Source organism: Apteryx mantelli, chromosome 1 (genome assembly GCF_036417845.1).
Source record: "Apteryx mantelli isolate bAptMan1 chromosome 1, bAptMan1.hap1, whole genome shotgun sequence".
NCBI classification, from domain to species: domain Eukaryota; kingdom Metazoa; phylum Chordata; class Aves; order Apterygiformes; family Apterygidae; genus Apteryx; species Apteryx mantelli.
Window position 1 is genome coordinate 211,450,060 of NC_089978.1, and position 13,257 is coordinate 211,463,316.

At 36.5% G+C, this 13,257-nt stretch overlaps 1 protein-coding gene and 1 long non-coding RNA gene across 3 annotated transcripts in view; one reads left to right on the forward strand and one right to left on the reverse strand.

Annotated features, from left to right (window-relative positions):
* The window catches only part of LOC106485613 (uncharacterized), a 540,848-nt gene extending 528,509 nt beyond the window's left edge, over window positions 1-12,339 (forward strand). The window contains exon 5 of the long non-coding RNA XR_010887352.1: window positions 12,115-12,339. This is a non-coding gene — a long non-coding RNA (uncharacterized lncRNA). The remainder of the gene's footprint in view (window positions 1-12,114) is intronic.
* CACNA2D1 (calcium voltage-gated channel auxiliary subunit alpha2delta 1) overlaps window positions 1-13,257 on the reverse strand; it is a 421,781-nt gene that overhangs the window by 19,668 nt on the left and 388,856 nt on the right. For both annotated transcript variants that reach the window (XM_013944009.2, XM_067316841.1), the window contains 9 exons: window positions 12,702-12,762; window positions 9,612-9,709; window positions 6,367-6,451; window positions 6,061-6,123; window positions 4,491-4,594; window positions 3,245-3,331; window positions 2,812-2,879; window positions 1,398-1,436; window positions 50-121 (listed from right to left, as the gene is read on the reverse strand). In XM_013944009.2, the coding sequence (XP_013799463.2) occupies window positions 50-121; window positions 1,398-1,436; window positions 2,812-2,879; window positions 3,245-3,331; window positions 4,491-4,594; window positions 6,061-6,123; window positions 6,367-6,451; window positions 9,612-9,709; window positions 12,702-12,762 (677 nt within the window). The remainder of the gene's footprint in view (window positions 1-49; window positions 122-1,397; window positions 1,437-2,811; window positions 2,880-3,244; window positions 3,332-4,490; window positions 4,595-6,060; window positions 6,124-6,366; window positions 6,452-9,611; window positions 9,710-12,701; window positions 12,763-13,257) is intronic.

Consider the following 13,257-nt stretch of genomic DNA (forward strand, 5'->3'; position numbering starts at 1 on the left):
CAACTCCCTGTTGTGTTTCATGTCTTACTGTACTGAAAAATATACATACCTGTTGGGTATATTCATCTCGATTTGACATCAGAAGAAATCCACCATCATCAAGGATAACACAGTCCACATGCTATTATAAGAAAGAAAAAACATGTTTTGCAGGAAGGATTTGTAAAGACAACACATCTATGAGAAACTTCTTTATTCAACACTTCAGAAGTATCTTCAAATCTATGTGGCTCAGGCTAAATGACAAACCCATTGCTATGCGCCAGCATTAAAATATAATAAGTAACATTATCAGTATTATAAAAGTTTGTACAGATCAAAGGCTTAATTGTGGCTTGATTTCATAAAAGCTGTTTTGTAAAGTCTTTGTTAGCTCTAAGAGTGTAATATCCTTATTAAACCTCACAATATTGAGTCTTAACTCATAAGAATGGACCACAACTTCTGGTGTGCTTTCAGCCACGCTTAAAGACCTTTTCCATTTGCAGCTTTTAATGACACAAGTCCTAAAGGCAGATTCTCTACTTGCTATTCATTATTATTTTCACATTTCTGTGTACATCAACCTTGCCCAGGTCTGTAGTGGGTTTCTGCCGGGTGTCAGGTGCAGGAATGGGAAGCCCACTGGCCACTTATGCTTTGCCCTTTGCAGAACACCCTTGTAGGCAGAGACCACAGAGGTACCGGTGAGGCCACGTGGATAACCTCCCACAGTACTCTGTCTGCTGTAACTCCTGCATTTAACATTCATTCTTCAAACTCCACAAAAGAAAAAAACAAATTCCAGAGACGTGAGCAGAGAAAGCTTTTAAGCACATGGTAGAAACTGATACTGTGATAGCTCTCCAAGCCCTACTCTCCTGGGTGCTAGCAGAGCTATGGGACCTCAAAATCCTGATCCGGCAGGAAACAGAAGAAAGGAAGATGACTAATGACTGTTGAAGGGTACAACAGGTACTCTGGTGCTTTTTAGTTTTCATTTATCTTTCTCTAAGGTACTCTTATTTTAGTTTTTCTTTTTTTTAATCATTCCCTTTCCTCGTGATACACCTCTTGCTTTGAAAATTAGTTATCTTTTCTTATGTTTTATCTTCACGTCATTCTCTATTGCTCCTACTCTTTATTGTTTTTTTTCTTCTCTGTAGTTCTCATAACATTATTGCAATGACTTTTGCAACAACCGCTCCATCTGACTTTTGCTCCCTCTTTTATTCCTTCCCCTCCTAATTTTCATTTTCCTCAACTCACAAATGACTAACAATTTTTTTTGTAAAATCATTTCTGATTATAAACCTCAGAAAATACCATGATAGAATAGTGGTCTTAGATAGGTCTAGACAGAGTAAGAGTGATTTTTCATTATTCACCAGATATTTATAAACTAAACATACTCTTACCATACTGTTTCTTTCACAGCCACAGATTTCACTGTTGCACTAAAAAACAGAAGCACAGTAATTTTCACAAAAATGTTTTAAAAGAAACTGCATTTCTCAGTGATGTTTATTAATCAAGACAAGACCAAGTGATCCGATTTTCAAAATTTGTGTCTTAATCTACCTTAGAGGGTTTGTGTGTCTGTGTGTGTGTGTTTGTGAGTTATCACAGAGCATCTGTGTGAACAACTTGTATTCAGTAATTAGCAACAGCACAATCCCTAGTGGCTTTCACCAAGCCACTGGTATGTTTTCCTTCTTGAGAATGCTTGCTATATGAAAGAGAAATAGATTGTAATATATTACAGTTCAGGGGACTTGTCAGGATGTTACTGTTGTGAATATAAAGCAGAAGCAAAAGAACATGTCCGTTTGCCTGTGTTTTTGGGATGTAAGAAAAGACTAGAAAACACGGGGTCACGTTTCTTTTTTGACCATAAACAGATCAGCAAGTTTCACAAACCTCAAAGCATGGGAATCCCATGGGATAAAGGAGCCCTCACCTTCAGTTAGCTTCTGTGTTCACTAACATTTCTCTTTTTCTTGCAATATGTGTATGCAGTACATATATACACACACACACTGACTGTTTCCTTGCGTTATGTCCTGAGCTAAACAACTGCCAGATACTTCTGCAGTCGCTCATCCCAAATTAATTCTGAGATATTACTCTCTCTTTCTCAGACATGCGTTTTTGTCCTTCGGTGCTCTGACATTGCAGTCGATGCACTTGGCTCACCAGCTGATACGCAGCTCTAATCCCTGCACCAGCCAGACAAACGTATCGAGTCCATTAGTATACAAGAAACCAAGCAACAGTCCCCCATCCATAATCATCTCCATTTTGTGCCTCTCCTTTCCAAAGGTACTAAATAATTCCTTAGTTTTTCCTTCCTTCTTTTTCTCCTTCCCATTTCCACTTAAACATTAGATTTAAGGAATGAACGGGTTAAGCACCTATTTCTTTAAGTTCTGCTAAAATGCTGTGAAATTGCTTGCAGTATAAATCCTCACTAGTCACTGCTTGTATATCCTCTGTATTAAATAAAAACAGATCTATTTTTTTCAGTTTTTTGAAACCAATTCTTCTGCAGATTTTATTCACTGTTACAGCATGATCTGAACAGGGAGACTGCTGGTTAGAACATGTCATTTTTCTTTGTCTTTATCCATGTACTATAATTATGAAGGCTGGACATACAAAATACAGCCTGTTTCATAGATTTTTTTGTGCATTTAGATAATTTAAATCCCACAACTACTTGGCAAATATGCATCAGCGCGACTCTGGCACAAAGAGTTGCTAGACCTATTTGCATCTGAAGCTTTGAGAAATGCAAATAAAGTTCCAAAAAAGACTTGGTCAGCTGCTTACCAGGCTTTTGATTGTGGTTTTTGTGAAATTTTCCATCCAGCTGGTTGTGTCAATTTTTATTCCAACAACTAACAAGAGATACATAAAAGTCTTTTTTAGTAAAATGAAAAAAAAGGTAACTGTGGAATCCTAAAAAAGGAGAAAATTTTATAATAAATATAACTTCTTAAACTGGAAAAAGAATAAAATTAGTTTTGCTCAGCTACCTGGCCACCAAGACCCTTCACGAGACTAATAAATTAAGCATTCTTACTGCAACACTGCCAGATATTTGGCTGGATTTTCACTAATAAAAACAGAACAGTCTCAGAGAATAGAGTGTTATACAAACTGAGGCTCCTTGGAAATCTCAGTTAAATATCTAACTGACCCCACTGTGGAGCAACAACAAAACAATCCCTGTATTTAGTGTTTCAGCACCATTCTATCTTACCTGCAGGTTTCAGGAGTTTCCCATTAATTGTTATTTCCACAGCCTTGCTCACCATAATCCCAGTTTCATAGCTATTGGCACCACTTTCTGAGAGTAGAGAAAGGAGAAAAAAGAAGGGAGGTTAGCATGATATAAAAGCCTCTTTCTCTGAAACTGAAATTAATGATTATTCAAATACCAGCTATCATTCCCCCAAATCTTTATTTGAAAACACTGGCCCAATTGTACTTCATGTTTATCACCTGTAATAGTTCAGATCACTAACATCTGGGTGACTAAGAGGAAAAATTATTTTTACTTTTCTTCATTCACTTTTTGAGCATGATTTCATTGCTTCATACACTTAGTGTAGCCTTTTTTCAGCAAACATAACCATGAATAACTTTACCTGTGAGCAGCTCTGTTAAAACCAGGATCGGAGCCAAAGATTTTATCACGCTGGCATCTGTGTATTTTTCAATACAGAGTACACTGACACCACTCACTAGCTGACAATTACTACTTTGACAGACTTCAGCCTGTTTTCAGCACTACTTAGTATGAAAATCAAGTTAAAAGCACATTCCCTGAAGCTCTTTGAGGAACAAGAGCTTCAGGGAATTTATTTAATTACCTTGTTAATATTTTATTAAAAAAAAAAAGTAATAAATAAATATGAAATAACAGCAAGAAAAGATCCCATATGTTTTAAGAGAGGACTAAGTCATTTGTGGTAGCATCTGCTTTTAGAGGAGCTTGGCAAGGTTAATGCTGCTTATATCAGTAATGAGCCTCTTCTTGCTAATCCATTTATTATTGTGCATATATAGGTTTTAAGTCTCACAGTAGGGCAGAGAACCATTTTTGGTGAATAACGCTGACTGGAAATAGAATTCAGAAGCAAAGGTTAGACAGTGTTATTCTCCCTGAGTGCAATTTTCTTTCCTTTCCTTTAAAATAATTCTGCTGAAACATCTATGGAAACCACTGTTCCAGGATAATAAATGAAAACTCTGCATATCTTCTTGGCTTTGCTAATTCTGAGCATATAGGGACATCAGACTGGATATTATTTCCTTGTTTAGTGCCCTTCTAAGTACTTTTTCTTTAATAATGGGTGATGTCCCAGGTTTGTTTTTCTTACGAAGCGTCACGCTTTGTAACTCTGCCTCCTTGGTCAGTGAGCTTAACTGGCAAGGAAAACTCCCACAAATTTACTTATATTGGACAAACTAGCTGTGAAAGTTTCAAAACAGTGATGACTTACTGTTGTAGTACGGAGCTGTGAAAACATAGTTGTCATTATCTAAGCTCCGTTTATAGAAGCTGACTTCATAAGTTTCAGCATTTTCCAACCAATCTTCTCCGGCCCTACATATGAAAAATTGTAATTAAAAAAACATAGTTAGCTTCTCATTTAAGCTGCGCTGCACAAGGTATTTATGTTTCACAACTGGAAATAATATGAGATTCATTTAAAATAGTCTTCAGATGATGTTTAGGTGCCTACACTTTGTAAAAATCTCAGCTTTCGTTGATTTAATAGCCAGGTATAATTAGTAAAATAAAACTTTTTTTAAAAAAAAGAAAAGAATATTCTTGGAACAACATGGACCATGTCTCATCATTTTCAGATACATTTAGACAAATACAGCTGCAACATTACTTAGAACAAAATATAAGTGAACCTTTACACCACATACTATTTCTTAAGAAATTTGCATCCAAAAAGATTTTATACTATTAATAACAACAAAACAAAAAATAGACTGATTCGAGGAGAAAAATCCATTGGGAATTCCTCATTTTGGTGAAATATACAAAATAACCTAAGAAAATAGATAAACTTGCCATATACCAGTATGTCAGTACTGGTGCCCTCACTCTTCCCAGTCACTGAAGCTGAGTGTTTAGCTGATAATAGGAACCTTTTCACAATCCCCTTTCCTCTCCCTGGTAATGACACATTTTTTAATGACACATTTTTCTCTCTTGAAGTCCCTGGACCATATGTTCTGCTCCCCTTAGTCTAAAGAAAATCACCTGCTGCTCTAGGACGTCTGTGGTCTGCAGCCTGCGAGGCAAAGGCACGCTTGGGAGCAAGCAGGAGGTAACACAGCCACGCTCCTCCCCCAGGAGCGCTCCTTCTACTGCCACTCACTCCGTGCTGACGAGAAACTTGGATTACAACGGCCTGCTTTGGGTATGAATAAGCCGTGTATGGTACATATACACTAACCACATCATGAGAGAACACCCTCAATTTGTACCACTAACAGCAGCATTTTCTAAGTACAGGTATCCCATACATTAAAACATGTCATTAACATTTCCTTTGCCATGTTCTTACTACCTCAGAATATATATATATGTTTTTTTTTACATAGCAACTCCAATAGTGTTAAAAATCTGTAGCTAGCTAGAATTCACAGTCGATGCTACACTATGCACCATCAGGGGAAGGATTTTCAGAAGTGATGCCACAGACTTCTCTGTACTAATGTATCTCTGCATTCGCATAGCACGCTACTGACCTGGAATCCATAAGCATCTAATCTATAAGGGTTTATAAGGCAGGCTGGTAAACCAGTGGGGAGAACTTCATAAGTAAAATTAAACCATGTCACTCCTATGATGTAAGTAGCATTTCTGCTGTAGTAGTACTCCCCCATACCATACAGGAGAATACGATGGAAAAGCAACTTAAAGAGTTTCTGTGAAAGTGCCTTTGTGATTCCCAGTCATTCCAGTTGTACGTGCAACAGCCATTTAACATTGCACCTTTAGAGGTTTTAAAATTTATCTTCATGTTATATTATTTTATAACAAATTCTTACCTTTTGGGGAACACTCTAGTAATCCCACCATCCGTAACAACAAATTGTGCAACAACTCCATCGCTATAAACAAAAATAAGATTTAAAATGAAAACTAACTGAAATTCTTCCAAGTTCCCATGTCAAGGGTTGCCATTTAAGTACATAACTACTAATTAAATATCTACCCTGTGTAAACATTTTATATATATTATATATATATGTATACACACATATATTGCTTTATTAGCAAATCACTAGAAATAATTTGTTTTTCAAACTTTGAAATTCATAAAAAAAATCACAGCCAATGAAAATAATACTTACAAAGATAGCTTACTCCAGTAATTTTGGGCAAGTTCATTTGTAAATCCTGCATCCAGCAAAACTCTAATGACCATATCAGTATTACCTAGCAAAAGAGTTAAGACACTCATCTGAAACCGTACGACAGTGAGTTTTATTAAATTGTTAAAATTAAATTCCAAGTCATCAAGATGCTACTGCCTCTGAAAATCGGGCCACTTCTCTTAGATTAACTTCAAGTTACTTCAAGTACTTGCTGTTAAATAGACTGTTCTGAAATTGTTGGCTTCATTTAAGCTTTTCCCTCAACGTATTTTATAAAACTATCTTTGCATTGTAGAAATAAGCAAATTGCTTAAGAGAAAAGGTCCCAATTTTGCAAGGCCCCTGGGTTGAATTTGGAAATTAACTCATTTTTAAAGCATGCTTTCATTCAAACATTTGTCATCTCAGTTTCTCAAAGCATGTAATTAAACAACACTTAATTCTTACTTTGAGTACTGACTCTTACACATTACAGAAATGGAGATAATTCGACTACAATATAAATTTATTTAACTCAGTTAAGTACTGGCCTCTCAAAAATATATTGTCTTCTATCAAAAAATGGGCACAGGGAAATAAACTAATTTTGAATAAATAACTTAGATAAGTATGTCCTTTCCAAGTAACTTTGAAAAAAAGGTTTGAGGTCAGCGCTTCTCAGGCATCCTTCTCAGCACCACTTTGCACCAGAAAGTTCTTGGAATGGTCAACTGAAGAAAGTACATACTTTAATTTCCTTTTTATCACTGTGGAAAAGCAAGGCTAAAGAGGAAAAAGCAGAACAAAACTGGAACTGAATAACGTAAAGGAAAAATCTGGCACTTGGACTCCAATGTCACACAACAAATTAGTGTCAGAATCATGACTGGAAGCTACAGCCCTGAATCTGACCTGTGCAAAACTCCACCAGCTCTGCCCTGCAGAAGGGACCGAAAACTCCTTCTGGGGAAAAATAAAAATGCACAAAAAACCCTTTTTCACTTTTGCTTCGTACAGACCCATGACATACCCTGGGTTTCAACCCAGGTTTCAGATTCCAGGAAACAGACTGATGCTTTCATAAAAAACACCCTAATTCAAACTGCTTTCACAGAAAAATTGATAAATACAATATTTGGTAATAAGAAGTTTTGCAAGCCTTAGCAAAAATGCTTTTTTGGTAAAACTAACTGAAACCTGAATGCTTACGCATGCTATACACAGAGCTATGAGCTCTGATCCACCAGCATGAGGCACTGTTAATTTAATTCTAATTAAGATATGCACATTACTTAATCAGGTCACCCTGTTAAACGGAATCTAATGCCCCAGACCCACCTGCCCATTCACCTGCACACTGCCATGGTACAGTATGTAACATAAGTTCAGGGTACTGCTTTAAAAATATTTCTTCAGCTGAAACAAATGACAAACCCCTGCTAATTTTCCCACGGATTGGATTTGGAGGGCCTTGCTGCATCCACATTTTCCTAGAAATTAAATGGAAACTCTATCCGAATATAAATATCAATATATGTCTCTCAGAGTGGTTTTTATCTCTGCTAATCCAGACACCCAATATTCTGTTAGCTGTGCCTTTGGTTTAGGATCCCCTTGTATTCCATATACCTCCCAAAAGTGATACTTGCTTACACAAAGCAGATGTCTAAGACAAGTAGGGTGCATTGCTCTTACTGTCCCCTTAGTAGCTACAGAGGAAGCTGACACAGCTAGCTTAGACTTCTTGGCTAATAATGGGCTAAGGTTAAATGAGATGAGTCAAAAAATAACAGCCATTAAAATTATATACTACATATATCGTTTCGGTTTAAGGATTATGTTAGTTATTTCCTGAAAAAAGCCTTTTTAGCCAAGTACAATTCTCATAGCCACTGCTTCCTTCTGTCAATATTGTTTGTTTACTTTTTCGGGGGAGTATTTTAAAGTAATGTAGAGTTATTAGAAAAAACAAAAGGAAAAATGGGAATTTGATTCCAAAATGAAACCTAGCAAAAATTTAGTATTTTTGGCATAATTACTTACTAAGCCCTGGTGTACACTATATTATCATTAAATGTGTCCTCAAAACTAGTTTATAAAACTGGTGCCAAATATTAAGCTAGAGTTTTCATTTATTAACCAGTTTAGTCACTTGAAATGAATGCTTTCATTTCCAAGATTGAGTCAAGGGACTCAATTAAATTTCAGTCAGACAGTGATTTATCAATGAGTGAGATCACTCTATAGAAAAACAATTGAAAAAATAGCCTTATAAGACAGTTTCACTGTAAGAAGATTTCATATCTAAGTGTACAACCCTTCAGTTATATGGTCTAGCAAAGACATTCTTAATTTTTTCTGGATGAAAAATACTACACAAGAAGTCCTGGTCTCCCCCTCAAGTTGATCAGTGGTCCCTAATAGCAACATGTCAGAAAGACTTGAGGAAAGCAAGGAAAAAAAATTCAATTGTTTAAAAGTGATTAATAAAGCTCATCAAAGTTGTATACACGAATAAACAAATCCAGACATTGAACTCCTCATGAGAACAGCACATTAACTCATTACTGATGGTTTGTTCAAATGCCTGCCTTTCCTCATTCATTGTAAAGAGGGTTTAGGGCCCAATTTCAGTATGTGAGTACCACCCCAAAGTCCAGTGCTCACCACTGCAGCAGTTACATCCAGCTGGGATCTTAAACTACTCAAGCCCAAGTGAGATCACTTTAAACAATTTGTGAACCAGTAATAGTATTTTTTTTTAATCTTTTATTTGGTTATTGGTTATTTTGGTTATTTTATTTAGTTATTTTGGTTATACAAACTGACAAGAAATCACACAGAAGATTTCATTAAGAGATTTTAAAGTCTTATTGAGACTTACTTTGGCTGATTTGATCAAGAAGAAAAACTATGAATTCAAAAAATTTTGGCGTGTAGGAAAACCAATTGGCATTTGAATGCTGCTAGAATATACTGGTGAAGGAAAGCATGGCCAACACTGTAGGCATAATGACCTTCAATCACTTCTAAATGAACCCAGAAAACTGCAAACTAATTTTGGAATCTCGACTTGGGTAGAGAAATCCACTGCTACATGTAATTCTATTAAAAAAAAAAATCAGTACAGATAAAACTCCAAAACATGGACTTGGACATGTAAGTTGTCACTTTGACTATCTCGTTTACAAATAAGTATTTTTCTAAAGGCATAATTTCAGTGAATCAAGAAGAATACTTACATGAAGGACTGCTTGGAGTATTTCTATCAATAAATTCATTGAAGTTTAATAGGAATTCAGTGTTGTTTTCTGATTTTTTTACATCATTACAGTATTCTCTGAAAAATAACAAAACAGTCTTGTCAGCTTTGTTTAATATGCTACTGAAGCTCAGATATTCCAAAGTTCAAGCAGGACTGTGGGACCCTAACCAAAGAAACAGAGAAGAGTTCCTCCACAGATCTGCAGAGGGATATTCGACCCAGCTATCATAGATCCCTTTTCCATCTTAGCCATCTCCACTGATTGGCGAAATCAGGGATTTCCAAAAGTTATCCAGCCTACAGAAATTCTAACAGAAGTTCGACCATGTCTACAATTGATGGCACAGAGAACCAGCAGGATATCATAGGTACTTTCTTCCCATGTCATTTTTTTTTTGAGGATAATATGCCTGATGAAGCAGTGGTGCCATCTGTAGTCTGCATGATATTTCACTGGTTAGAAAACTCACCCAGAAAGAAGCAAACCCCAGTCCCCTGACGATACTCACTATGGGCATCTCTAGAAGGTCAGCACAAGAGAGGACCAAACTAACTTTGGATTGACTGCTCATGACGGGACAGAACAGGGGGTCAGACGCTGCTCCCTGAATGCGGACAGATGCATTCAGTAAACTACCGAGCTCAGCCCAGTGCTCCAGTCCTTGGAGATCTCAGAGTGGAGGACCAAGTCCTCCCACCTTGCTCTCAATGTTAATGACTACCTAGATGACTTAAAATGCCTCAATTTAGGACAGAACCTCCCTCTGCTTGTTAATAGAATTCAGGCAGTTGCTTTAGCAGCATTAGTTATAGTAATTACTTAAGATTTATACAAAGGTCAGGTACTCACATTAGAATGTTGTGTGAAGGGTTGTTGGCACTATTGCAACCCCCATGGTCGATATAACTTTAGCCCTACTCCTGACTACATCTAATAATATTTCAGGCATCCACAGGAAATAGAATTCAAGTGCCTGCCTAAACCTTAACTACAAGAGAACTCCATGCAGGAGATAAAGCTTATTTTCTTAGAAAAAGTTGTCTGGACAGTGTACACTATAAAGCTAGGGCCCAATAGAGTCTGTAAATTCAACAAGGAAATGCCCAGTGAATTTAAACTCCTACTAGGTTAGGCTGTATGGGAAAATATGTGGATTGCTGTTAAGAGAGATAGCCACTTAATGCTCAGCTAGGGTTGGATTTATGGGATGAGATCTTCTTAAAGACAATTTTAATATGGTACATACCACATACACTCTTTTTTACATGCAAAATAGATAAATAGTAAACTACTGTCATTTACATAATGCAATATATTAAAGCAATGTATCATTGGGCAATTCACTGTATATAAGCATGCACAATAATAGTCACTGGGCATTTTGAAGGCAAATGTTGGATGTTGAATGGGATTAAACATGCTCAATTCTAATTAAAATGTGGAGAGTATGATAAATTTGGAAGGACACAACATACGTGCTGAGTATTTGTTCAGCAACAAAGAGGATAGCTCTCTTCTTAAACAAACTCTATAAACTACATTAACTTTATGAACAAAAGAAGTCTGTCCAAGTATTTCTTATGAATAAGCTATCTTACTACCCTTTACTTACTCTATTAGGATCCTGAAAGAGTATAGGCAGAATTTGCCTTACTATACCAACATCCACATTTCTACAGAGCTCCATATCAAACAGGCTTTGTTCATGTAGGTCAGCTTAACAATTAGTAACTTGGTGGCAACCACTAACTGAGACAACTTCCGTCCTTCAGAGAAATTAAATTAAATGGTTAGGCTAAGAATACATTTGAAGATAGAGGAATATGTCTTACGTATGAATCAATCTAAAGAGAGTATAAATTTAGTAGGATACAGAAATTTGTAAGATAAGAAACAAGAACAATTCTAGATTAATCTTGAAGGTACAGAACTTCCATTATTTATCATAACTATCTTTCAAAGGAACTTTATTTTTCAGAACTATTCATCCTAGTATGTTTCCCTTAACAAACATGCATTTACAAGGGCAATTAGGACTGCACAAATCCACAAGAAAACTCACAGAAATATTGCACTTAATCAATTTTCAATGACTCAATGAATCTTTTTGTTCAGTGAATCAAAAAAATAATTCAGCCTAAAGTGATGGAGAGGATGATGATGATGATGATAGTAATAATATATTACAGCTTTAACACTCTTTATCCTTAAAAAAAAAAAAAATCTGAAGAGGTGGGTATTATGGTTCCTCCCTTACAAATGAGAAGCTAAGGTATAAAGCAATAAAATCTTAAAAGTCACAGCCACAAGAAATGAACAGAGGTGTATAAGATATCTATTAAAACTACCAGAAGACCATGACAGCTCAGATTTTACAGACCTCTCTAATTAATTTAGAAACAAAACAGGGTCTGAAAATCCTATTTACACTCTAGCAAGAAAAAAAGATTGATCTTAGAAAACATAAGTTTAATCACAGAATCACAGAATCACAGAATCACTGAGGTTGGAAGGGACCTCTGGAGATCATCTAGTCCAACCCCCCTGCTCCACCAGGGTCACCTAGAGCACATTGCACAGGATTGCATCCAGGCGGCTTTTGAATATCTCCAGAGAAGGAGACTCCACCACCTCTCGGGGCAACCTGTTCCAGTGCTCTGTCACCCTCACAGTGAAAAAGTTTTTCCTCATGTTCAGATGGAAGTGTCTGTGTTTCAGTTTGTGCCCATTGCCTCGCGTCCTGTCGCTCGGCACCACTGAAAAGAGTCTGGCCCCATCCTCTCGACACCCTCCCTTCAGATACTTGTACACGTTGATAAGATCTCCTCTCAGCCTTCTCTTCTCCAAGCTAAACAGGCCAAGCTCTCTCAGCCTTTCCTCATAAGAGAGATGCTCCAGTCCCCTAATCATCTTTGTGGCCCTTCGCTGGACTTGCTCTTTTACTTACTATTTCTATTATCAAAATTAAATTTTATTGGTCGAGTCCATGTTTCGTAAATGTCTTTAATCTGATCAAATTTCCTATTTACTGCTGAAATAATGCTTACTACTGGCAAATTGACCAACCTTGGTGCTATAAACGTATAGCCAGCTTCATCAAAATGATCAAGCTTCAGTGTTTCCGAGTCTAAAAAGATGAAGAGAAAACGTCAGATAAGTAAACTGGGCTCACTGTCATCATTTTTTTTTCTTGAATTATTTGACTAGCTTTTGCATGCATCCATGAACTTAGAAAGGAATGTTTATTTTGGAATACTTTCTTACTACTATACTGTATAGTTGTCAGTATTTCAGAGTGTGGGAAGAAATTACTTGATTATTACACACAACACATCTGGCAACAATAATGTTTCTGCAACAATTTAGTTAGACGTGACATTTAATTAACATGAAAACATGAAAATGTGTGGCACATTTTCATTAGAATTACAGTCTGATACAAAGAAATATTTGGGACACTGAGCAGTTAGAACACAATGGTAAATCGTTGTTTACAGTTTCAGCAATAGCTTTTACAAACTCATCTTTATAAAAATCACTTTAAATGCTACTGAAAATAATGGCTTTAAAAAGCTGGTGTCACCGAACACCAGACGATAGGACCAGACAAACAAGGATTAGA